Source organism: Entelurus aequoreus, linkage group LG14 (genome assembly GCF_033978785.1).
Source record: "Entelurus aequoreus isolate RoL-2023_Sb linkage group LG14, RoL_Eaeq_v1.1, whole genome shotgun sequence".
NCBI classification, from domain to species: Eukaryota; Metazoa; Chordata; class Actinopteri; order Syngnathiformes; family Syngnathidae; genus Entelurus; species Entelurus aequoreus.
Window position 1 is genome coordinate 23,274,019 of NC_084744.1, and position 26,787 is coordinate 23,300,805.

The 26,787-nt window shown below is 39.5% G+C and overlaps 1 protein-coding gene across 5 annotated transcripts; it reads left to right on the forward strand.

Annotated features, from left to right (window-relative positions):
- The first annotated feature begins 650 nt into the window (after positions 1–650).
- On the forward strand, positions 651–22,896 carry LOC133664525 (oocyte zinc finger protein XlCOF22-like). Of its 5 annotated transcripts, none has more exons than XM_062069222.1 (4): positions 651–1,117; positions 4,056–4,274; positions 9,081–9,335; positions 18,973–19,708. In XM_062069222.1, the coding sequence occupies exons 1-4, from the start codon at positions 994–996 to the stop codon at positions 19,119–19,121; spliced, it is 747 nt and encodes a 248-aa protein (XP_061925206.1). In that variant the 5' UTR covers positions 651–993; the 3' UTR covers positions 19,122–19,708. The 5 variants fall into 5 exon arrangements, with proteins under 5 accessions (XP_061925206.1, XP_061925207.1, XP_061925208.1 ...); XM_062069223.1 differs by lacking the exon at positions 18,973–19,708 and adding an exon at positions 17,045–17,394 and having other exon boundaries at positions 654–1,117; XM_062069224.1 differs by lacking the exon at positions 18,973–19,708 and adding an exon at positions 22,868–22,896 and having other exon boundaries at positions 655–1,117.
- Positions 22,897–26,787: the final 3,891 nt, after the last annotated feature.

Sequence of the window (26,787 nt, forward strand, 5' to 3'; positions counted from 1 at the left end):
CCAAGGTACATGCCTATATCAAAGTACATGTGTGTAACACCAAGGTACATGCCTATATCAAAGTACATGTGTGTAACACCAAGGCACATGCCTATATCAAAGTACATGTGTGTAACACCAAGGTACATGCCTATATCAAAGTACATGTGTGTAACACCAAGGTACATGCCTATATCAAAGTACATGTGTGTAAGACCAAGGTACATGCCTGTATCAAAGTACATGTGTGTAACACCAAGGTACATGCCTATATCAAAGTACATGGTATAGGCAGCCAGAGCTTCATGCCATCATTTTCTCCTACCCAACCATCAGAAATAAAGAGAGGGTCTGGCAAATAGTTAACAGTGTCTTTTACTAACAAAGTGTTTTGGTAGTCCTCAGCCTTTTCCTCCTTCACCTCTTGTTCGCTTTTCTTGGCTTGGACTCCCATTTACCACGCAGCAAAAGTCCTGGCAGTAATATCTCTTTTATTTCCGAATGCCTTGAATCCACAACGACACAAATGGGCTCTCAAGGAGTCAACACTCCATTGCATAAAATATTAAAAGTCGACATTTGCTTCCAAATCAACACCACTCGATAATAAGGAAGTCATTTTCTCGGTTTGTTTATCCCTCTCGACCTTTGACCCGTCAATTGAGAGTCTCGCGAGAACGAGACCACTGAATCCTCCAACTGGTCCATCCAAAGAAGACGAAGGAGTAAAAAGCAAAATGGCGTTTCACAGAGAAGGCCTAAACGTGGCCACTGGCCATTATTGTTTCTCTATTTGTATTTAGTGCATACATGTACGCATATATGTCGTGTAGTAGATGAAACATTGTTAGTCATTGTTTGTATCCGGATACATTAGTCTGAGCGCACTTTATGTGCTAGCTTAGCTTGCTAGTTAGCTTAGCTTGTTAGCTGCTAACAAAGAGACGCGGACGTTATCAACACATCGCTAAGTAGAGATCAAATGTGAGTGTAAAGTGTTGTGATTGTGTGAAAATGTGCGAAAGAACGATAGCAAAGTATGAGGAGGAACTTTGTCCAACAAAAGAGGAGAAGGACCGTCAACATCAACTACTGGACGCTGTTTTCAAGAAACATCAAGTTGTGTTACACAGAACAGGTTTGTTTACTTCTTACTCTCACATCTTTACTAACTTTATATTTCATTAGTAACACTTTTCTTCAATAGGAAGATGCTTTGTCTTGTGGGGATGATGCAATGCCAAGATTTAGATTCTTCATGAAAACGAGACAGTTTGAGGTTGATGTTCCTCTCAGTTTGTAACAATGTGTGATTGATTGATTGAAGGACTTATGAGACGTTTGCATAGGATAGGGTACAGTTTCATCACGGTACACATTCACTCACACAGTACTATGTAGAAAGTAGCATTTAAAATACAAATATACTTTAAGAAAATAAATGAAAATATAATTTCAATTAGGTAAAAGACTTTGTATATTCCCAGTTACGAGTAGCCGCAACTTGTAATATGTTTTCTTTTTGATAGGGACTTCCACATGTTGGTGGTATAGCAGGCACACGAATTAGAACCTTTTTTGGAGTGAAATCTGGGTTGAATGTGATTTGTACAACTACCTCTGGTGTTATAATGGTGAATATATTTTGAAGTATCTTGACAGGTACATGAGTATTTTATTAGTATGGTGTATCTTCTACACCAGACCAACTGCAAGAAGATGTACTCTATCAAATACCAAGAGCCTCCCCACGTTAAGGAAATGGTTGGCGGAAAGGTGAGCCCGAGATGGACGGTTGAGTAGAAGCCTAATCATTTGGTTTTGGGTTGTCTGGAGTTAGTTTTTCAGGGCTTTCAAGGCGTCATGGTACCAAACATGAACTCCGTAGTCAAAGTGGGGTTAAATGAGTTCTTGTGTTAGAGTCTTAAGTGTATTACTACCCACCAGCGGGGTGATCCTACTATGTAAGAACTAGCGTTGTATGGTATACTGGTATTAGTATAGTACCGCAATACTAATGAATCATATTGGGTACTATACCGCCTCTAAAAAGTACTACTTCTATGATTGCATCAATATATATATTTTTTTTTTCCAATATTTTTTGTCATCACATCATCTTTGGTTTAAAAAAAATATATATATAACTTATGTTTATAAACTCAGGAAGTATGTCCCTAGGCACATCAGAACTTTGAATATGAACCATGTATGATCCTGTAACTACTTGATATCAGATTGATACCCAAATTTGTGGTATCATCCAAAACTAATGTAAAGTCTCAAACAACAGAAGAATAAGTGATTATTACATTTTCACAGAAGTTTAGATAGAACATTTTAAAACAGAAAATAAGCAGATATTAAAAGTAAATGAATTAAAAGAAAGATTAATAATCAATTTTCTACCACTTGTCCTTTAAAAATTTTGACAAAATAATAGAATATAAATGACACAATATGTTACTGCATATGTCAGCAGACTAAATTAGGAGCTTTTATTTGCTTACTTACTCCAAAAAGACAAGTTGTCTAGTATGTACACTATTTTATTTAATAACAAACTTTCTATAAGAAACATATGTTTAATGTAACCTAATATTTGCTGTTAAAATAAAGCCAATGATGCACTTTTTTGTGGTGCCTTTTATTTAGAAAAGTATCGAGATACATTTTGGTACAGGTCCCGGTACCATAATATTGGTATCAGGACAACACTAGTAAGAACAGAATTTGTCGGTTGATTCTTTGACTACTTTAGTAGTCATGTTTTCACTGGAGAGATTAGTCTCTATGATGCAGCCAAGAAAGGTAATCTCATTTTTGTTTGTTATAATATTGTCACCCACTTTGACTGTGAAGTTATCTACTTTTCTGAGGTTAGGAATTGACCCAAAGACCTGTGTACTTGCAAGTACCGGGGAGAGTCTTAATGTGCCAGTTTGTCATTGAAAGCCTTGCTAGTCTAGGTCTTGAGGATTGTAGCTTTGCCTGTTTTGTGGCCGTCAGCCTCAGTTCTATGTTCTTTACGGGTACAGAAAATCATGGAATGATCACTTAAGCCGCATACAGTAGTTCCACTTGTGGTGATCTTAGACTGGTCAGAAATAACAACGAGGTCTATGATGGTTTAAAAGGACTCACTCACCCTGGTAGTTTGCTTAATGAGCTAAGTGAGGCAATGTTGGTGGCACAGCTTAGTGAAGGTTTTAAAAATGGGTGCATCCTTTCGGGACATATCTGTGTTCCAGTCCCCAAGAAGATGTAAACCTGTATCAACATGTTTACACAAAACTCACACACTCACTAAATACATTTTATACTGAAATCAAATCTAAATTAAAGTTATAATTTCACTTCCTGATTCTGACCTACATGCATCAATAAGTGGAAGTAAACATTTATTTTCAATAACCAAAGTAGTCAACACTTGATTTATTAAAAGAACATAAAGGTGACTGACTTTCCTTCAGCGTGTCGTTGATGGTCTCCAATTCCTAAAGAGGAATTGTTGATGGAGGTACTCCATAAAACAGCACATAGTAAAACATGTTTTGGTAAAAGTTCCTTTTGGCACAGCCAACAAAATGACCACAAAAAAGTATTTTGCATGATGACAATAACATACCATGACTGTTTTTTTAAGTGATTTTGGATTTTTCAAAATTTCCATTATATTGAAGTTATGGTAATGACTATGTCATTACAAGATCGTGGTTAAGTTTAGAGATAAAGTTTAGGTGTCATAGACCGTGTACAGAATAAAATATTTAAACACTTTACATCAGTGAGTGTAAAGTTAAGAATGCCTCAATCAATGCTGCCTCGTACTTAAAACACTTTTCAAATTGCCCCCCATCAAATTTCCAAGTCTTTTTTTATACTCACTGTACCACTTTTGAATTAATTGTAGTGGCTGGGACAAGAGGAGGTATTTCCTGCGTATTTATTGGTTGTTTTGCTACACACTTTTAACACAACACAGGAAAGAACACAAATAATGTCATTGTGTTAACAGTGTCAGTCCAAAACTATTTCTATTCTCTCTTTATCGTATTTACTTATTTATCCAACAGACGTCCAGCAACCCCCTCACATTAAAGAGGAAGAGGAGGATCCACAGCCCCCCCACATGAAAGAGGAAGAGGAGGAAGTGTGGATCACTCAGGAGGGAGAGTGTCTTCTAGGGCAGGAGGAGGATGATGTCACCACATTTCCACTGACTGTTGTCTCTGTGAAGACTGAAGAGCATGAAGACAAACCACCTGAGTCCTCACAGCTTCATCACAGTCCAAGTAAGCACAACATCCACATATCATTTTATTCTCAGGGCATTCAATCCATCACAACTGGACTGTTCACTTTGTCTTAGAAGACGTTTGTCCTCTCATCCAAGTAGGCTTCATCACTTCATGCTCATAGACTTCAAGTCTTAAATCTAATCACTGGAATTTAGAGGGGAACTGCACTTTTTGGGGGAATTTTTTTCTATCGTTCACAATCATTATAAAAGACATGACGATGGATATATATATTTTTTTAAATCACATTCTAACTCATAAATGTAAATAAAAGTCCACTTGCAATGGAGCCAATGAGAGGTCCTCTATAACCATCTAAAAAGCACCAACAATACTCCATTTGCATTTTGTGGCTTGAATAGCAACCAAGTATTAGTGATATTGTTATTATAAGTGCTAACACAGACAAACTATTTATAGCTTTTGTGTTACTATGTTGACATCACCGGCTGGTGAGCTCCTTCCTCACCTCGGTGCTGGTGAAAGATTATTCCAGATCATGAATCGTGCCTCTCACCTGGATAGTAGAAGGATGAGGACGTACTCTGACAAGTTGGTACCCTTTGACAGCCAATTTAGACCTGGCAATGGCGAACGACACAAAAAAACACTTGGCTTCACCCCCCTTTTCCGTGCGACGCGTACGAGTCATTCTTCATCTAAACTGGAATATAATAGATTCTATCAGTCTGCGTCATAGTGACAGCAGACCTTGTACACTAAGTGATGTTTTATTATGTTTGTTGGCTCTCAAGAAGTCTGCGGTGTATAATATTCAGTGATGTTAAAAAAAAAAAAGCGAACATCGTGATGCGTTTTTGAAATAACTGCGCTTACGGGCAAAATATGTAAATATTACATCTTTTTAAAAATTTAAAGCCTGAGATGGTTTCAGTTGAAATATTTGTTTAACTCACACAGAACACAGTACTATGTAGAAAGTAGCATTACAAGTAAAAAAATACTGCAAGAAAATAAACTTTTGAAAAAAGCAAAAGGCGTTTTCTATTCCCAGTTACGAGTAGCCGCAACCTGTAATGTCTTTTCAAAGCGGATTTGAAGAAAGTAAGGGATTTATACTCCTTTATGGCTATTAATAGGAAGATCCACATTTTGGTGGTATAGCAGGCAAACAAATTAGAACCTTTTTTGGAGTGAAATCTGGGTTGGTAATTTGTACAACTACCTCTGGTGTTATAATAGTGAATATATTTTGAAGTATCTAGACAGGTACATGGGTAGTTTAGTGGTATGGTGTATCTTGTACACCAGACTAACTGCAAGAAGATGTACTCTGTCAGCGACCAAGAGCATTCCCCACTTTAAGGAAATGGTTGGCGGAGCCCGAGATGGACGGTTGAGTAGAAGCCCAATCATTTTGTTTTGGCTGTCTGGAGTTAGTTTTTCAGGGCTTTTAAGACGTCACGGTACCAAACATGAACTATGTAGTCAAAGTGGGGTTAAATGAGTGCTTGTGTTAGTCTTAATTGTATTTCTACCCACCAGCGGGGTGATCGTATTATGTAAGAACTAAGGTTGTACGGTATACCGGTATTAGTATAGTACAGCGATACTAATGAATCATATTCGGTACTATACCGCCTCTAAAAAGTACTACTTCTATGATTACAACAATATTTTTTGGCATCACAACGTCTTTTCGTTTAAAAAAAAATGTATGTTTATAATGTGTCCCTGGACACATGAGGACTTTGAATATGACCAATGTATGATCCTGTAGCTGCTTGGTATCAGATTGATACCCAAATTTGTTGTATCATCCAAAACTAATGTAAAGTATCAAACAACAGAATAATAAATGCTTATTATATTTTAACGGAAGTGTAGATGGAACATGTTAAATCAGAAAATAAGCAGATATGAACAGTAAATGAACAAGTAGATTAATAATCCATTTTCTACCACTTGTCCTTAATAATTTTGACAAAATAATAGAATATAAATGACACAATATGTTACTGCATATGTCAGCAGACTAATTAGGAGAATTTGTTTGCTTACTTACTACTAAAAGACAAGTTGTCTAGTATGTTGACTATTTTATTTAAGGACAAAATTGCAATAGTAAACATATGTTTAATGTACCCTAAGATTTTTTGTTGAAATAAAGCCAATAATGCACTTTTTTGTGGTCCCTTTTATTTAGAAAGGTATCAAAGTGTCAGGTTCAAACACTGATGACATCTATTAAACAAGACAAAAGGCAAGGAATCAAACAGAGACAGAATTAAATTTGGACTCAATTGAAGAGAGACATGGCCACTGTACTCTCTGTACAGTCCTGCACCACGCTCTGACGAAGAAGGCTTTCGTCTCCTCTTTTATTTAGATCTCTCTCTTTCGTGTATCGTCTTCATATGTCCATCTTTGTGTCGTGTAGCCACTCCCTCGTCTCAGGTCCCACTTGGAAGAGGCCCTCCTCTGAAGGTGGTGATGATGTGGTCGGCAGTCTGCTCAGGCTCCCCGCACTCACACGCTGCACTGTCTGTCAGGCCCCACTTCTTCATGGACGCTTTGAAGCAACCAACCCCTGTGCGAAGGCGGTTCAGGAGGGTCCATTGCCGGCGAGGTAGATCTTCTCCCTCCACGCCACCTCCAGGATCCTGGATGTAATGGTGTAGGCGTGTCTGTCCTGCTGACTCCCACTCCTGCTTCCATTCCGCTGCCAGCCAGGCTTTGGTTGTCAGATCCTCCGGGATGGAAATAAGCATCTCTTGTGCGGCCTGATTGTATTGGTGGCGGGACTTGGGAGGTGTTGCCATGGTGGTGGTTTCATGGAGGAGGTGCCAGCTGTGTTCCTGGGCTTTCCTTGCCAGGGCGAGGGTAGCGGCCTCTCGCCGTAGGCCGGCTGGCGCTATCCCTGCTAGGACTGGCAGGTAGAACACGGGGGTGGGTTTCAGGCAGCCACTTATGATCCAGAGGGCATTGTTGATGGCCGTATCGACCTTCTTCGCATGTGGGCTTCTACACCAGGTTGGGGCACAGTACTCAGCTGCAGAGAATACGAGGGCTTGTGTGGAGATACGTAGTACCTTGGCCGAGGCCCCCCAGGTTGTACCAGCTAGGCGCCGGATGAATGAGACCCTTGCTGTTACTTTAGCCCTCACTTCATCCAAATGTTGTTTGTAGGACAGTGTCCTGTCCAAGCGTACGCCCAGGTACTTTGGGGCCTGCTGGAACTCCAGGGGTTTGTTGTCCACTAAGATCTCCAGCTCCCTTCTTGCTTCCCTGTTGCAGAGGTGGAATGCTGCTGATATAGTCTTTCCCTTACTGAGCTGCTTCATATAGATGTTCAATGTTTACGCAACAACACCTGTCTCAACAGGAATGGGGAGTATGTAAACAGTCATTGTTTTCGGTCACATTGAAGACAAAGAAGAAGATGCCTCGGGCTTGGGCTTGTCGTGGATTCAGCTTTGGCAGGATTTTGAGGACAATGGATGACCCCTCCCGTCTGATTCCATCGTACACAGCGGAATCTTCCAAGTGTTTGGCTTGGTGCAACAAAGACAGCTTCTTGTCTGTTCATTGGAAACTCAGAACGGAAAGTTTTTTGATAATTTAGATACAATTTTTCTGACACAAAGTATCGAAATACATTTTGGTACAGGAACCGTTACCAAAATACTGGTATCGGGACAACACTAATAAGAACAGAATTTGTCGATTGATTCTTTGACTACCTTGGTAGTAATTTTTTCACTGGAGAGATTAGTCTCTACAATGCAGCCAAACTAGGTAATCTAATTTTAGTTTTTTATAAATTTGTCACCCAGTTTGACTGTGAAGTTATTTACTTTTCTGAGGTTAGGAATTGACCCAAAAACCTGTGTACTTGCAAGTACCGGGCGAGTCTTAATTTGCCAGTTTGTCATTGACAACCTTGCTAGTGTACGTCTTGAAGATTCTACCTTTGTTTGTTTTGTGGCACAGCTTATTTATTATTTAAAAATGGGTGCATCCTTTCAGGACATATGTGTTCCAGTCCCCAAGAAGATGTAAACCTGTATGAACATGTTTACACAAAACTCACACACCCACTAAATACATTTTATACTGTAATCACATCTAATACATTTTTTTATTTTACTTTCTGATTCTGACCTACATGCATCAATAAGTGAAAGTAAACATTTATTTTCTGTAACCAAAGTTGTCATCACTTATTTTTTTAAAGAACATAAAGGTGACTGACTTTCCTTCAGCGTGTCGTAGATGGTCTACAATTTCTAAAGAGGAATTGTTGATGGAGATACTCCATAAAACACCACATGGTAAAACATGTTTTGGTAAAAGTTCCCTTTGGGCCCAGCCAACTTGACCACAAAAAGTATTTTTCATGATGACAAAAACATACTATTTAAGTGATTTTGGAATTAGATTTTTTATTTCCATGATATTAAAGTTATGGTAATGACTATGTCATTACAAGATCATGGTTAAGTTTAGAGATAAAGTTTAGGTGTCATAGACTGTATACAGAATCAAATATTTACACACTTTACATCAGTGAGTGTAAAGTTAAGAATGCCTCAAACAACGCTGCCTCAACTTGAAAAGTTGCCCCCCATCAAATTTCCAAGTCGGATTTTGTACTCACTTTTGTATACATTTTAGTGGTTGGGACAAAAGGAGGTATTCCCATATTTGTATTGGTTGTTTTGCTACACAATGTTAACACAACACACCAAAGAACACAAATAACATCATTGTGTTAACAGTGTCAGTCCAAAACTATTTCTATTCTCTCTTTATCTTATTTACTTATTTACCCAACAGACGTCCAGCAGCCCCCTCACATTAAAGAGGAAGAGGAGGATCTACAGCCGCCCCACATTAAAGAGGAAGAGGACAATTCACAGCCCCCCCACATTAAAGAGGAAGAGGAGGAAGTGTGGATCACTCAGGAGGGAGAGTGTCTTCTAGGGCAGGAGGAGGATGATGTCACCAAGTTTCCACTGACTGTTGTCTCTGTGAAGACTGAAGAGCATGAAGACAAACCACCTGAGTCCTCACAGCTTCATCACAGTCCAAGTAAGCACAACATCCACATATCATTTTATTCTCAGGGCATTCAATCCATCACAACTGGACTGTTCACTTTGTCTTAGAAGACGTTTGTCCTCTCATCTAAGTAGTCTTCATCACTTCATGCTCATAGACTTCAAGTCTTAAATCTAATCACTGGAATTTAGAGGGGAACTGCACTTTTTTGGGGGGGAATTTTTTCTATCGTTCACAATCATTATAAAAGACATGACGATGGATATATATATTTTTAAATCACATTCTAACTCATAAATGTAAATAAAAGTCTACTTGCAATGGAGTCAATGGGGGGTCCTCTATAACCATCTAAAAAGCACCAGCAATACTCCATTTGCATTTGGTGGCTTGAATACCAAGCAAGTATTAGTGATATTGTTATTATAAGTGCTAACACAGACAAACTATTTATAGCTTGTGTGTCTATGTTGACATCACCGGCTGGTGAGCTCCTTCCTCACCTCTGTGCTGGTGAAAGATTATTCCAGATCATGAATCATGCCTCTCACCTGGATAGTAGAAGGATGAGGACGTACTCTGACAAGTCGGTACCGTTTGACAGCCAATTTAGACCCGGCAATGGTGAACGACACAAAAAGACGCTTGGCTTCACCCCCCTTTTCCGTGCGACGATTATGAGTCATTCTTTATCTAGACGGGAATATAACAACATTCTATCAGTCTGCATCTTTGTGACAGCAGACCTTGTACAGTAAGTGATGTTTTATTATGTTTTTTGGCTTTCGTTAAGTCTGCAGTGGGTAATATTCAGTGATGTTATTTAAAAAAAAAAAAAAACGCAATGTTGTGATGCGTTTTTGAAATGAATGCTCTAATGAGCAAACATACGTAAATATTACCATATTTTTTGGACCATAGGGCGCACCGGATTATAAGGCGTACTGCCGTTGAATGGTGTATTTTTGTTTTAGTTGTATTTTTTTCCATACATACCGTAATTTCCGGACTATAAGCCGCTACTTTTTCCCCTCGTTCTGGTCCCTGCGGCTTATACAACGGTGCGGCTTATTTACGGCCTGTTCTTCTCCGACATCGACAAGGAGGATTTCGGTGGTTTTAGTATGCAGGAGGAAGACGATGACACAATGATTAAAGACTGACTTTTCATATACCTGTAGGCTGGTTATTTTGATAACGTACAGGCGAGCACTTTGTATTACTTTGCACAGTTGTATTATTTGTACTCTGCATGAATGTTGTTCGCCATGTCAAAGATGTGAAAGTTTTATTGAATGATTAAAAGATTTATTGTTAATAAATGGGACGCTTTGCGTTCCCAAACAGTCATCTCTGTCCCGACAATCTCCTCCGTGGTAGCAGGAACCCCTATATACTACGGTAATTACACATCAAAACCCTGCGGCTTATAGTCGGGTTCGGCTTATATATGGAGCAATCTGTATTTTCCCCTAAATTTAGCTGGTGCGGCTTATAGTCAGGTGCGGCTTATAGTCCGGAAATTACGGTAAATCACACTGGATTATAAGGCGCATTAAAGGCCTACTGAAATGAATTTGTTTTATTTAAACGGGAATAGCAGATCCATTCTATGTGTCATACTTGATCATTTTGCGATATTGCCATATTTTTGCTGAAAGGATTTAGTAGAGAAAATCGACGATAAAGTTCGCAACTTTTGCTCGCTGATAAAAAAAACCTTGCCCCTACCGGAAGTAGCGTGACGTCACAAGCGGTAGTGCTGCTCACAATTCCCCGTTGTTTACAATGGAGCGAGAGATATTAGGAGCGAGAAAGTGACGATTACCCCATTAATTTGAGCGAGGATGAAAGATTCGTGGATGAGGCACGTTAGAGTGAAGGACTAGAGAGGCAGTGCCGGACGTATCTTTTTTCGCTCTGACCGTAACTTAGCTACAAGCTGGCTCATTGGATTCCACACTCTCTCCTTTTTCTATTGTGGATCACGGATTTGTATTTTAAACCACCTCGGATACTATATCCTCTTGAAAATGAGAGTCGAGCACGCGAAATGGACATTCAGAGTGACTTTTATCTCCACGACAAGACATTGGTGACACACTTAGCTACTGAGCTAACGTGATAGCATCGTTCTCAAATGCAGATAGAAACAAAATAAATAAACCCCTGACTGGAAGGATAGACAGAAGATCAACAATACTACTATCAGGAGACACCGAACCAAACACTGGGCATGTAAATACACGGTTAATGTGTATTCGATGCCTGTCGAAGCCTAGCAATGCTGTTGCTAACGACGCTAACTTAACAACGGGACCTCGTCAGAGCTATGATAAAAACATTAGCGCTCCACCTACGCCAGCCAGCCCTCCTCAGCTCATCAACACCCGTGCTCACCTGCGTTCCAGCGTTTGACGATGGGGTCGGCGGCCCGGAGACGTTGGAAGTCAAGGTGAGTTCGCCGCTAGCGCGTCTGCTATCCAAGTCAAAGTTCTCCTTGTTGTGTTGCTACAGCCAGCCGCATACACCGATCCCACCTACAACGTTCTTCTTTGCAGCCTCCATTGCAAAAGATTCACCAACACAGATGTCCAGAATACTGTGGAATGTTGTCAAAGAAAACAGAGCTCTGTGGATTGTGTCCAATATGGTCCAAACACTTCCGTGGATCTCTCAACGTCACGCGCATACGTCATCCTCCAAAGGCGTTTTGAACCGGAAGTTTAGCGGGAAATTTAAAATTGCACTTTATAAGTTAACCCGACCGTATTGGCATGTGTTGCAATGTTAAGATTTCATCATTGATATATAAACTATCAGACTGCGTGGTCGGTAGTAGTGGCTTTCAGTAGGCCTTTAAAGGAGTCATATTATTATAATTTTTTTGTAAACGTAAAAGACTACCTTGTGGTCTACATAACATGTAAAGGTGGTTCTTTGGTCAAAATGTTGCATAGATGATGTTTTACACATCATCTTCAAGTCGCTTTCTGACAGTCGCTTCTGTTTGCGCCGTTTAATGGGCGGTCTTATTTACGTGGCTCATCTTCGACAGCGTCTTCTCCCCGTCATCTTTGTTATAGCGGTGTAGCGTGCAAGGACGGGAGTGGAAGAAGTGTCAAAAGTGGCGAAGTTGGTACATTCAGTATGTTGTAAAAAAACTGAAACTTTTACTGGGATTTTATTATAGAAACAAGTCTTGCTTTTCTTTTACTGTGAAACAGAAATTGGTGGAAACAACCTTCTTACCTGTTATTGACTATGGAGATGTGTTGTACATGAATGCTACTGCTGGTTGTCTCCACAAGCTGGATAGTGTGTACCACGGGGCACTGAGATTTATCACCAACTGCGCTCCCCTTACTCACCATTGCGTATTATACTCAATGGTTAACTGGACATCTTTATGTGCTCGACGCCTCAATCATTGGTATGTTTTCATCTACAAAACCATTCTGGGTATCACTCCATCTTATCTGTCTTGTCTTTTAACAAAGAAACAAGGAAGTCACAATCTTCGTTCCATGAATGTTCTGCAATTTGTCGTCCCCAAAGTAAGAACTGAACTGGGCAAGAAAGCATTTAGGTTTTCAGCAGCGAAGGCTTGGAATAACCTACAATCGAATATTAAACTTCAAACCCTTGTTACGTTGAATGAGTTTAAAGCTTCTGTGAAAGGACTGCAGTCTACCTTGTCTGTATGCACATGTGTTATGTGAGCAAGTTTTAATGTCGTAAATGTGATGTTTTATGTATTTGTTTACTGTTTTTAATGTAACCTTGCTGCTGCCCTCTTGGCCAGGTCTCCCTTGGAAAAGAGATCTTTGATCTCAATGGGATTTTACCTGGTTAAAATAAAGGCTAATAAATAATAATAATAGTTGAAGTGAAGTGAATTACATTTATATAGCGCATTTTCTCAAGTGACTCAAAGCGCTTTACATCGTGAAACCCAATATCTAAGTTACATTTAAACCAGTGTGGGTGTCACTGGGAGCAGGTGGGTAAAGTGTCTTGCCCAAGGACACAACGGCAGTGACTAGGATGGCGGAAGCGGGGATCGAACCTGCAACCCTCAAGTTGCTGGCACGGCCGCTCTACCAACCGAGCTATACCGTCCCAAGTTGGTTGGTAGTTGGTAGAGTGGCTGTGCCAGCAATCGGAGGGTTGCTGGTTACTGGGGTTCAACCCCCACCTTCTACCATCCTGGTCACGTCCGTTGTGTCCTTGGGCAAGACACTTCACCCTTGCTCCTGATGGGTGCTGGTTAGCGCCTTGCATGGCAGCTCCCTCCATCAGTGTGTGAATGGGTGTGTGAATGGGTGAATGTGGAAATACTGTGAAAGCGCTTTGAGTACCTTGACGGTAGAAAAGCGCTATACAAGTATAACCCATTTATCATTTAAAAGATGGAGCTAACTGTTTTAATGACATTCAGACTTCACTTCAATCAACAACGGAGCAGCATCTCCTCATCCGTGGCTCACTAGTGCAACAACAACGCCGGAAATGTGTCCCGTGAAAAAACGTCCGACCGGAACTCTTTAATAATTATGTAAACTCACTACACCAGTATGTTTTAGCACTTCAATAGCGAGATATACGTTAGAACTTTCCACTACTTTATAATAGAAATGGCAACAGCAGAGGATGAATGTCCCATAACAAGAAGATAGAGAAAAAGAAGAAGCTTAGATAGACTATGGAATCGGCACGGAGTACAGTGTGAAAATGTTCAGGACTTATGCAGATCCCAAATACACATCAGCAGGTACCAGAAGGTAAGAAAAGTTGGTTTTGCATAATATTGTGATACAAAATGCCAGATAATATGTCTGCTAATGGGTGCCATTTTGCGGTCCTTATACACACACCATGTACTATAAGAAATGGCATGCTGCCTGTAAATTGTATTCTATCTGAGTCACTTAATAAAAATGATATCATGCAGGACAAAAAATGTAAATTTGAATTCTCAGTCACTAATGTATTGGAAATTGAAAATCTATTGTCTGAGTTGAAATCTAACAAACCTTGTGGTCATGATAATCTAGATAGTAGACTTTTAAAATGGTCAGCTGGAATAATAGCCAGTCCGATATGTTATATTTTTAACTTAAGTTTTAAAGAAGGAATCTATCCTCAAATATGGAAGGTTGCTAGAGTAACTCCTCTACCAAAAAATAGGAAAGAAGCATTCACTGGATCGAATAGTAGGCCAATTAGCATTTTACCAGTATTAGGAAAATTAATGGAAACAATTATGTTTAAGCAAATTCAAAATTATTTCTCTATAAATGACATTAATTCAGACTTTCAACATGCATATAAAACTGGCCATTCAACATGCACAGCTCTCACACAATTAACAGATGACTGGCTAAAACAAATTGACAGTAAATTATTAGTTGGCACAGTGCTATTAGATTTTAGTGCTGCTTTTGATATTATTGACCACAAACTACTACTTATAAAACTGTCTGCTTATGGTTTTAAACTCTCAGCGATTAACTGGATGAAAAGCTACCTAGTCAACAGACAGCAATGTGTCATGTTCAATGGAACCCTTTCAAATATTAAAACATTATATTGTGGTATTCCCCAGGGAAGTTGCCTGGGACCTTTATTATACTCAATATTTGTAAATGATATGTCATGTATTTTAAAGAATGGTTACTGTGCAATTTACGCAGATGACACAACAATATATGCTTATGCTGATAATTGCACAGACCTGAGCAGTATACTACAAGACAAGGTTATGCAGATTTCTAAATGGGTTACAGAAAATAAGATGAAACTTAATATTTCCAAAAAAAAATGTCTTGTTATTTGTTCAAAACATGCACATAGAAAAGAACGCATATTGAATGTTTCTTTGAACGGAGTTCATATTGAACAAGTTAAAGAAGCCAGGTTGCTGGGAGTTACAATAGATGAAAGACTATTTTGGGCCACTCACATTAATAACATAGTAACAAAAATGAGCAGAAGCATCTCAATCATAAGAAGAAGTGCCTATTTTTTAACTAACACAACTACGAAACAAGTTATACAATCCCTTGTATTGTCACATATTGACTATTGCCCAGCAATCTGGTCTAATGCATCTAAACAAGAACTCAATAAAATCCAGCTTACCCAAAACAGAGCTGCCAGACTCGCTCTCCATTGCTCATTTAGGACCAGCGTTGAGATCATGCATAATGAATTGTCATGGATGAGAGTTGGTGAAAGAGTAGCGTGTAGTTTGATTCTATTTTTAAAAACAATCTATACATACCATAAACCTTCATATCTGTATTCTCAGCTGTTGCTTGCTAGTGAAAGTCACAACTATGGTACCAGGTTAGCCCTAAGAGGTGCTTTCACCCGTCTTAAACCCAAAAGTGATGTTTTGAAAAAGACTGTAATGTATAGGGCAATCACTTACTGGAATCGACTTCCACAATATCTGGTATCAATCACCAGCAGAGTGGGTTTTAAGAATAGACTAAGAGGAGAAGTATTGCGGAAAGAGATTATTCTAGATTGTACCTAATGTCATGACTGTTTTTATTGACTATTTTATTGATTATGGGACAAGCAGTAGAAAATGGTGGATGGAACTTTTTTCGTCACTTACTGTTTGTCTTTGGTACACTAATGTATATATTTTAGGCCATTGGTTCTTTGTTTTATTTTTTTTTTGCAAAAAAATATATATATCTATTTTTATATTGCTCTTTTTATCTTTGGTATGAACAATATTATGTAAACTCGAAGTTATTATTATTTTTTTGGTTCTTTGTTGTTGCTATTTTTGTATTACAACATTTTATTATTTGATCATGTTGTACTGCATTTTAATCTTTTGTTTTGTGATTGTGTGATGTTTTTTGCCTGGACCCCAGGAAGAATAGTCTCCACTGCGGTGTAGACTAATGGGGATCCTTAATAAACTAAACTAAACACCATAGTAATACTTGTATCTCTGACTACGGTAGCCGTAATGGGCCGACAATCCATCAAGCGGTGTGGCTTCAAAGTCGTACTAAAACATTTTGACAGATTTTTGAGTGCCGTGTGTAATGTTCTTTATTTTCAATGGAACATTTAACGTTTTGGTGTTTACTGGTGTCATATTGCAGTCTGCACGTATCGCTTATGTGTGACTGCCATCTACTGGTCACACTAATCTTTACAACATGTACCAAATAAAATTGCTTCGAGGTCGGTAAGCACAACCAGAATGATTCCGTACATTAGGCGCACCGGGTTATAAGGCGCACTGTCATTTTTTTGAGAAAATGAAAGGCTTTTAAGTGTGCCTTATAGTCCGAAAAATACGGTACATGAACAAAGTGAGCCTCCTGTCAGTCATTCACAATCTTTGTTTCGGCTACTTGCAATTCTCCTCCACACGTTTTCCTGTGTTAGCGACACTCGCTTTAATGTTGGAGATGGAACTAGTCATTTTTATACAACGCTCACTTTTAATGTACACATTGCTTTAAACCCTAGGAGAATCATTTTTATTCAAGTCAATGTTTCAGTTTCAACCGCCTGTGCACAGTGGCTCAATTTACCTGAAATCTGCTTGTGTGGGACAGGAAGTCATGTTACAATGAATGCTAAAAAAAAAACCATCCGTCGTCGTGTCTTTCATAGTGATTGTGAACGATAGGCAACATTTAAAAAAAAAAAAAAAAAGTCCAGTTCCGCTTTAACGCAAACGGTTTATTCTGTCCTTCCAGAGGAGCAGAAGCAAATAGTCGGTCCTGCCATTCGAGATCCGTAACGGCTGCTGAAGTGAAACACCGCGGGCGCGTCTCGAGCCTTGCCGTCCATCAATTCCCACAGGCAAGTGTCTGTGACGGCACTGACTTGACTCGTGGAAAAGACGAGAGTTTTGCCTTGCAGAACCACAACTTTAATTGTTTTTGTCGCAAGCAAGAACACAACAGTAACATCATCCCTGGCGAGTGTTGTACACACATACATCTTAATCACCTCCTTCTAACCCCGCCCTCGTATCAGCTGGTAATTGACACAGGCCCCTATAGATCTGCCCGGGATATGCCTGTTATATGATTCTTTAATTTTGGGCCTTTTATTTTTCTGTTATTACCATTATCATTATATATATATTTTTTAAATGTATTTATTTTTGTCCTGTCCAGCTTCTCAGGCAAATCATATAGTAGATGTAGATGCCCATATCGGCTGTACAAATTTACTTTACAAAAGAGAAGTGTGGGATACTTCTCTTGTTACCTTATTTGTATTTGACTTTATTAAATGTATTTATATTATCAATTGGTGCAGCCCGGCCAGAGCAGGAGGGGATAGAAAGAGAAAAAAGGGAAGACAGAAGGGGAAATTGTGGGGACAAGAAGGGGCTAAGACAGAGAGACTACAATAACAACTACAACAACAACAACAACAATAGCAACAGAACAACATCAGCAAATAGGATATGTACAAATATGATGGTAAAAGTGATAGCAAAGAAGCAGTTAGCGAAATAAATAATAGTACAGAAATGACAATGAACATTATTATACTACAAATGGAGAAATAAAAATACCAATAGAAATAGCACTATATATAATGCACGATAACAATAATTGACCTCTATTATCAACAATACAGTTGTTCAAATGCAACAATACATGTGCGTAGTGATAACTAGAGATACAAAAGAAAGCAGATAAATAGAAGGGAAGAAAGAGAAGCCAGCTATGTGGGGACAGTGTGGCGCGGTTGGGAGAGTGGCCGTGCCAGCAACCTGAGGGTTCCTGGTTCAATCCCCACGTTCTACCATTCTTGTCACGTCCGTTGTGTCCTTGAGCAAGACATTTCACCCTTGCTCCTGATGGGTCGTGGTTAGGGCCTTGCATGGCAGCTCCCGCCATCAGTGTGTGAATGTGTGTGTGAATGTGGAAATAGTGTCAAAGCGCTTTGAGTACCTTGGAGGTAGAAAAGAGCTATACAAGTATAACCCATTTACCATTTATATTAACTTTGCAGATTGTTATAGTAACAATAGGTTAAGCTTTGTCAGTATGCCATGTGTTACCCTGTTTCCCGTAGCACAACAACGTTAATATATGTTTTTTTTTGTTTTTTTAATTAATCAGTCCAACAAAACCATACACAACAATATCATAATAATGCAATTCCAAAACCAAACCCGACCCAGCAACATTCAGAATAGCAATCAACAGAGCAATTAAGCTTGGTCAGTGTGCCATGTGTTATCCAGTTTACCCTAGGGCAACAACATTAATTCATGTTTGATGAAACGGGATTATGTGCATGAGTGTATGTATGTATATGTACTTGTATATTGTACAGTATATGTATGTTTGTACAGTAAATGTATATGTACAGTATGTGTATATGTGTGTTTGTACAGTGAATGTATATGTACATGTATGTGTATATGTATGTTTGTACAGTGAATGTATATGTACAGTATGTATATATGTATGTTTGTACAGTGAATGTATATGTACATGTATGTTTGTACAGTGAATGTGTGTGTGGATGAACAAACTTTTAGTGTGTAGATATGTACTGTATTTGTGTATGTACAGTATGTCAGAGCGTAGGTACTTATGTGTGCGCGTATGTATGAATAACTGTGTGTATTTGTGTGTACAATGTATTTGACTCCCAGTGTGTGCGGGAGCCAGAGTACGGCCCCAGCCACCCAGAGAGCCTAACCCACAAACAGACCACCGGCCCCACGCAGCCAGGTCGGCCAGCGACAGGAACCCCAGAGCCCGGCCCACCTTGCCGCCCAGTAGAGCCAGCAGCAGGCTGTAGAAAGATGCGTCCAGCAGAGGACAAGGCACGGGAGAAGCAGGGGCCAGCCAGCCCCCAAGCCAGCGAGAGACCACACCCCGAGGGGCCCAGAGACTCCCCGCATCCGAACAGGAGGTCCGCCCCTGCCCCACCAGCAACCGGGAGCCCACCCCTCACCCCCGGAGAGCACGACGGGGCTCGCCCCAGGCCACCCCACCCAAGTCGGCTGCCGCAGGACTGCCCAGCACGGGGCCACGGGAACCACCCACCCCACCCGCAGGGACCCCAACGATGGAAGTGGAACAACCAGCAACCGCCCTGTCGAATACCCCCCTGAGGCAGGGGAAAAAAATAATAATAGTTGTTAGATTCAAACACTGATGACATCTATTAAACAAGACAAAAGGCAAGGAATCAAACAGAGACAGAATTAAATTTGGACTCAATATTGAGGAGAGACATGGCCACTGTACTTTCTGGACAGTCCTGCACCACGCTCTGACGAAGAAGGTTTTCGTCCTCTCTTTTATTTAGATGTTCAATGTTTACGCAACAACACCTGTCTCAACAGGAATGGGTATGTAAACAGTCCTTGTTTTCGGTCACATTAGAAGACAAAAGAAGAAGATCCCTCGGGCTTGGGCTTATCGTGGATTCAGCTTGATCAGGTTTTCGAGGACAATGGATGACCCCTCCCGTCTGTTTCTATCGTACACAGCGGAATCTTCCAAGCGTTTGGCTTGGTGCAGCAGAGACAGCTTCTTGTCTGTTCATTGGAAACTCACAATGGAAAGTTTTTTGATAATTTAAATACAATTTTTCTGACAATAGTAAAATAAATAATAATAATAATTTTGGGCCTTTTAGAATCAGCATGTCTTCGTCCATTTGTGTCAAGGAGTTGAAATTAGGTCTGAAAACCTTTGACAAGTTGACTTCACGTCCATTAGTACTTTTCAAAGTGTAGAATACCATCTGCCTTAGACAGATATTTTACCTTGAAAGTAAACTGGATCATTTATTTTGTGTTTATGCATGACTTCCTGTCTCAAACGAGCAGAGTTTAGCTCAATTGAACCGCCTTGTTGTGTCGACCACTCAATATAGACGCCAGGCGAGGGAAACTGACACATTGACTTAAAAACAAAAAACAGAACGAGTCTGTCGCCGACACCATACTTGGGGTTCAAGGCATGAAGAAAAAGGAAATACACTTACAACCCACAGCACTCGCAGTGAGCGAACTCGACCACAAGATGGCGTCATAGCAGAGACAACAATACAGAATACAGATTTACAATGTAAACGACCTAATCTTTTCTCCAAGTTTATACATCAGTAACTGACATTAAAATCACAGGGGGCGCTGGAGCCTATCCCAGCTGCCTTCAGGCAGCAGGGAATTTATTGCAATATAGATTTTAGGGCCACCTAGCCTATCCCTTGTAAAAAAAAGTGCTATTATTTTCCTGTGAATAATGTTGTAAAGAGCAGTGTGTTTGTTTTCAGGCCAATTCATATAATAACTTATTTTAAGTACATGTGAACTTACTGAATGCCTCATGTGACTGAGAAAATCTGGACATTTCTCAAGCATGTTTGTCATTTTGTGTCCTGCAGATGCCTGTGAAGAACAACTTCTGCCTGAAAAACAAGAGTGTAGCTTCAGGATGGTGAAGGAGGATCTATCAAAGAAGAAGACCAGGCACCACAGACCCTCTGGCATCTCTTTTTCCTCTTTGACACAGACCCTTCCCTGTAAAAAGGAAGAGGAAGAGGAGGAACACAGCATCAGTCAGGAGGGCGAGCATCTTGAAGGACTGGTGGAGTTCCCAGTGACTGGTGTCCCTGTGAAGAGTGAAGATGATGAGGTCAAAGGTGAAAGTGAGGAGAAGAGAGAGGTGGAGCCTCCAAGCAGCAGCTCAACACAACACATGACAACAGAAGCTGATGGAGACCACTGTGGAGGATCACAAGCAGACAAGCTCTTAGCTCCACTATCAGATAGTGAGGACACAACGTCACACTCTCCTGACACTGATGATGAAGACTCTAAGACATGTCACACTGACAACACTCACTTGAAATGTTCTCACTGTGACAAAACCTTTAAATACCATAGTGATCTGAAAACACACATGAGATCACACACTGGAGAGAAACCTTTTTCTTGTTCAATCTGTGGCTTATCTTTTACAAGGAAGCAAACTATGAAAGATCACACAAGAACACACACTGGAGAAAAACCTTTTATCTGTTCAATCTGTAGTAAAGGTTTTGGACACAGTCAGAGTTTGAAAGCACACATGAGTACACACACTGGAGAAAGACGTTTTATCTGTTCAATCTGTAGTAAAGGTTTTGGACACAGTCAGAGTTTAAAAGCACACATGAGAACACACACTGGAGAAAAACCTTTTATCTGTTCAATCTGTAGTAAAAGTTTTGTAGAAAGTAACCATTTGAAAGTACACATGAGAACACACACTGGTGAAAAACCTTTTTCTTGTTCAATCTGTGGCTTATCTTTTACCACGAAGGAACATTTGAAATTACACATGAGAACACACACTGGTGAAAAACCTTTTATCTGTTCAATCTGTGGTAAAGTTTTTGCACGAAGTTCATGTTTGGAAAAACACAGAACAATACACACTGGAGAAACATCTTGTATATGTTCAGTCTGTGGTAAAGGTTTTAGAGAAAGTCACAATTTGAAAAGACACAAGAGAACACACACTGGTGAAAAATCACATTCCTGTTCAATCTGCAACAGAAGCTTTTGTCAACGATCAAACCTTGTAAGACACATGAGAAAACACACAGGAGAGAAAGTGTTGAGTTGCAGTGTGTGTGGTGAAAGATTCTCTTATCAGTACCAGTGTAAGAAACACAAGTGTGCTGGTGAGAACAGCAGCAGCAAATGAAACTGCAGGATTTGAAATAAACAGTCAAAACTTTAATGTTGACTTTCTAACAACATCAGCACATATAACATGTGTGACATTGTTGTTTGTGAAACAATCTTTTTAATATGTTTCTACATTTATAGATTACATATTTTATATTGGTGTTTTTTTCAGTCAAGTACATGCATTAATATGCAACATTGTGTACTTTCATTAAAAAATGAACAGAACAATTTGAACAAGTTAGAGTAAACAGTACAAGACATATTTTACATACAATAAACATTTTATGTGTATATATATTCATAATACAATTTTAGACTTAGTCACAATAGTGTTTTCTATAGGTGTTTGAAATATTGAAGTATTACATAGTATTTATAATTGTTAATAATCCCATAGATTAGCACCTTTATATGATATACATATGTACTGGTTCACATCTGAAACATCTTCTGGACCACTTCAGGAAGCATATTATTATTTACTTTATACATCATTTGAACAGTTGTCTTTTATACAATTTTAAAATGTGTAACTTTATGAATCATTTGTTGGGTCTCTATAATCCATTTTATCAATTATCTTTATTACTCTCTTTTGTAATATGATGATTGTGTTGTGATTGTTTTATATGTATGCACTCAGACATTTATGCAATAAAAACATGTGAGAGAAAATGTCTGAATTGTTATACAAATTTACATTTGCAGATTATAAAAAAAAATCTCCATGGCCTTAATAAATAAACAGGAAGTCCCAGAGAGTACTTTGGACTGTGTGGTATGCTTTGATACAAAATCCACAAAATTATTTATTGTAGTCTTTAATCGTTTGTTCTTCTCTTGAACTACGCAGCTAGAAGAACATGAGGGGAAAGAAGTCGAAAGTGGAGCCATGAAAATGCTTTCAACCACAAGGAAGCTGCTGATTTACTTAATAATTGCATGTTTTTTCTGGTGTGTAAACATTTTGTTATTTAATTTTACATCCTCTAATTTATTTCTTTTTTTCTCACCTAGGTCTTCGACATACTTAGACTACTTTTGTATTTCTCTCAGTGTTGGGACATTTGGTTTGAGCATCTTCCTGGTTCATTTTGTGTTTGGAATCACAGAAATACCCGCACACTTTCTGTGCATCTGGTTTTTGGAGTTGTTGGGAAGAAAAAAGTCTGTGATTTGAACCATCCTGGCAGGTGGCTTGTTCAGTCTCCTGACCGTGGGTTTCTCTCAAGGGGACTCCATAATTGTTCACAAAAATTATGCCCTAGCTTGGACATATTACACTCACATATCTTTCACTTGTTCCCATTCCAGACAATGCTGTTGCTATTACGACTCTTGTAACGACAGGGAAGTTCTTCTTGGACTGGAATATTTCGGTGTGTATGGTCTACTCTCAAGAACTGTTCCCCACTTCAGTCAGGTAAGCAATATATATATACGGTGTATGAATGTTCTCATTCATCCAGGTCATTGTAATCTCAGGGCATTCAATCGATCGCAACTGGACTGGTTGGTTTGTCTTAGAAGACTATTCGCCTCTGATCCGAGGAGGTTTCAACAGTTCATGCTCATAGACTTAGATTGGTCAGATCTAGTCTTAGACTTGGATTGGTCAGATGTAGTCTAGCGGCTAGTGCCAGAACCCTAAATATGTATACCAGTCCAGTTGCGATTGATTGAATGCCCTGAGATCAACATATATACTGTGTATTCTTCTCAGGGTCACGGGGTTGTGAGGGCCATGACTCTGTTTTAGTTCTCAAAGTAAGGCCATACAGCAGGGATATTAAACTTAATTGTTTTGGAGCCCACATTTCCAGAAAGCTAAGAACTGAGGGGCTTCTGTCTTCACTATTAGTCCCATTTTGTATATTCTAGACCAGTATTTTTCAACCTTCTGTGAGCCAAGGCACATTTTTTTAATAGAAAAATGCAGAGGCACACCACCAGCAGAAAAAATGAAACTCAGCAGTCGATATTGACAATAAAATATAGTTCTTGCAATTGTTGGATATGAATTCAAACCATAACCAAGCATGCATCACTATAGCTATTGTCTCAAAGTACTGTCACGACCTGTCATATCACACCGTGACCTATTTGGAGTTGTTTGGTGTCTTCCTGTGTGTAGTGTTTTAGTTCTTGTCTTGCGCTCCTATTTTGGTGGCTTTTCCGGTTTTGTTGGTATTTTCTTGCAGCAGTTTCATGTCTTCCTTGAGTGCTATTCCCCACACCTGCTTTGTTTTAGCAATCAAGGCTATTTAAGTTGTCGCTATCCTTCTTTGTGTGGACATTGTTGATTGTCATGTCATGTTCGGATGTACCGTATGTGGGCTCTGTACCGAGGATGTCGTTGTGGCTTGTGCAGCCCTCTGAGACAGTTGTGATTTAGGGCTATATAAATAAACATTGATTGATTGATTGTTTGATACTTTGTGGACGCCGCCTGCTCCACACGCTGTAAGTCTTTGCTGTCGTCCAGAATTAAGTTTTTGTTTACTTTGCAACCAGTTCAGTTTTAGTTTCGTTTTGCATAGCCTTCCCTAAGCTTCAATGCTTTTTCTTAGCGGCACTCACCTTTTGTTTATTTTTGGTTTACGCATTAGATACCTTTTTACCCGCACACTGTCGCCTGCATATTGTGATCATGACAAACCATGTTCCCGACATCTACAAAGCAATTAGCTATTAGCTGTCACCTACTGATATGGAAGGATATAACATGGTTACTCTGCCAAGCTCTAGACAGCACCGACACATTTGCAGATTATTATTACCGGTACTGGTTTGCAAAAAATATTTTTAACCCAAATAGGTAAAATTACATATTCTCCCACAGCACACCAGACTGTATCACGGCACACCCCCGGACATAAACTTTTTGAATTGCTGCCCTCAGGCAGGAGATACAGGACATTAAAATGCCGGACAAACAGATTTAAGAACACTTTTTACCCGAGAGCAATAGTGTCGCTGAACACAAGGCATAAAAAAGAATGAGTGCATGTGAGCTGTGTGCTTGGTATGCTTATTTTATGTATTTGTATCTATTTATCTGAGTACCATGTTCTTATGTTTTTATGTGTTATTATGAATTTGCACTAAATTAGTGCTTGCAATTTCGTTGTACAGTGTTCAATGACAATAAAGATATATTCTATTCTATTCTAAAAACACTGTTCTAGAGAACCAGTCTTCTACGGTAGACATTTGATTTTGGTTCATTTATTTTGTCAGAGTTACAGGAGCGCTGTGCTATTTTTAAGGACCTTCTGCAAAAAAAGCTATTCAATCATTTGAATGAATACATATTAGTTCAGGGTATGTATATCCATTTTGTCATGGAGGCTACCGGGGGCTTTCCTCCTTTTATGACGTGGCTCTGCGTATAACATATGGAGTTTTTTTCATGTTTGTGTCAACATTTTATTCCTAGTGTTCTGTACTTCCAGTTCTACTCTTCTCTCTCCTCATGCAAACAGCTGTTGGATTATTGTCCATAGCTGGGCAAGTAGCTGCTCTCCTCTCTCCACCAATCAACATGTAGGCCTTTTATCACTGGTTCCTACCCAACATTGTCTTCAGCACCATCGCAATGCTTAGTGGAGTTCTGGGTTTCTCCCTCCCTGAAACCAGGGGCAAAGAACTGCCGGATTCTACCAGTGAGGTCGAGGGCAACAAGTAAGCCAACTAATCGATCTGTTTGTAGCATATAGTCTAGTCTATGCTATGTTCTGGTGTTGGTGTGTTACGACAGTGAAGTGTGGTGCCGTAAAGCAGTTTGACCCGCGCCTTTTGGAAGTGTCGTAAATTAAAATAAACAGTCGTGTTAGCACACAGTCGAGTCTGTGTATCCTTGGATATAACTTTGGCGACAAGGAAGTGCTTCCTTTTTCTCCTTGGCCTCCCTTTATCGCTCTGCCCGGCGAGCCGCCTATCCCTTGGTCCTGCTGGCATTTGTCTTTTTAGCGGCCATCGGGCTAATAATGCTAGGCCATTCTAATTCACAGCCTGGGTAACGAGGGTTAAATTATTTTTAACACTCTTGGACCTGTGCAGAATTAAGCTCGTACCTTGGTGTTACACACATGTACTTTGATATAGGCATGTGCCTTGGTCTTACACACATGTACTTTGATATAGGCATGTACCTTGGTGTTACAAATATGTACTTTGATATAGGCATGTACCTTGGTGTTACACACATGTACTTTGATATAGGCATGTACCTTGGTGTTACACACATGTACTTTGATATAGGCATGTACCTTGGTGTTACAAATATGTACTTTGATATAGGCGTGTACTTTGGTGTTACACACATGTACTTTGATATAGGCATGTACCTTGGTGTTACACACATGTACTTTGATATAGGCATGTACCTTGGTGTTACACACATGTACTTTGATATAGGCATGTACCTTGGTGTTACACACATGTACTTTGATATAGGCATGTGCCTTGGTCTTACACACATGTACTTTGATATAGGCATGTACCTTGGTGTTACAAATATGTACTTTGATATAGGCATGTACCTTGGTGTTACACACATGTACTTTGATATAGGCATGTACCTTGGTGTTACACACATGTACTTTGATATAGGCATGTACCTTGGTGTTACAAATATGTACTTTGATATAGGCGTGTACTTTGGTGTTACACACATGTACTTTGATATAGGCATGTACCTTGGTGTTACACACATGTACTTTGATATAGGCATGTACCTTGGTGTTACACACATGTACTTTGATATAGGCA

Bases quoted from the DNA above. Each gene is read 5' to 3' on its own strand.
- LOC133664525 (XM_062069220.1), top strand. From the start codon at position 994: ATGTGCGAAAGAACGATAGCAAAGTATGAGGAGGAACTTTGTCCAACA. The intron at 1,118-4,055 runs GTTTGTTTACTT...TTTATCCAACAG, and splicing joins AGTTGTGTTACACAGAACAG to ACGTCCAGCAACCCCCTCAC. The intron at 4,275-9,080 runs GTAAGCACAACA...TTTACCCAACAG, and splicing joins ACAGCTTCATCACAGTCCAA to ACGTCCAGCAGCCCCCTCAC.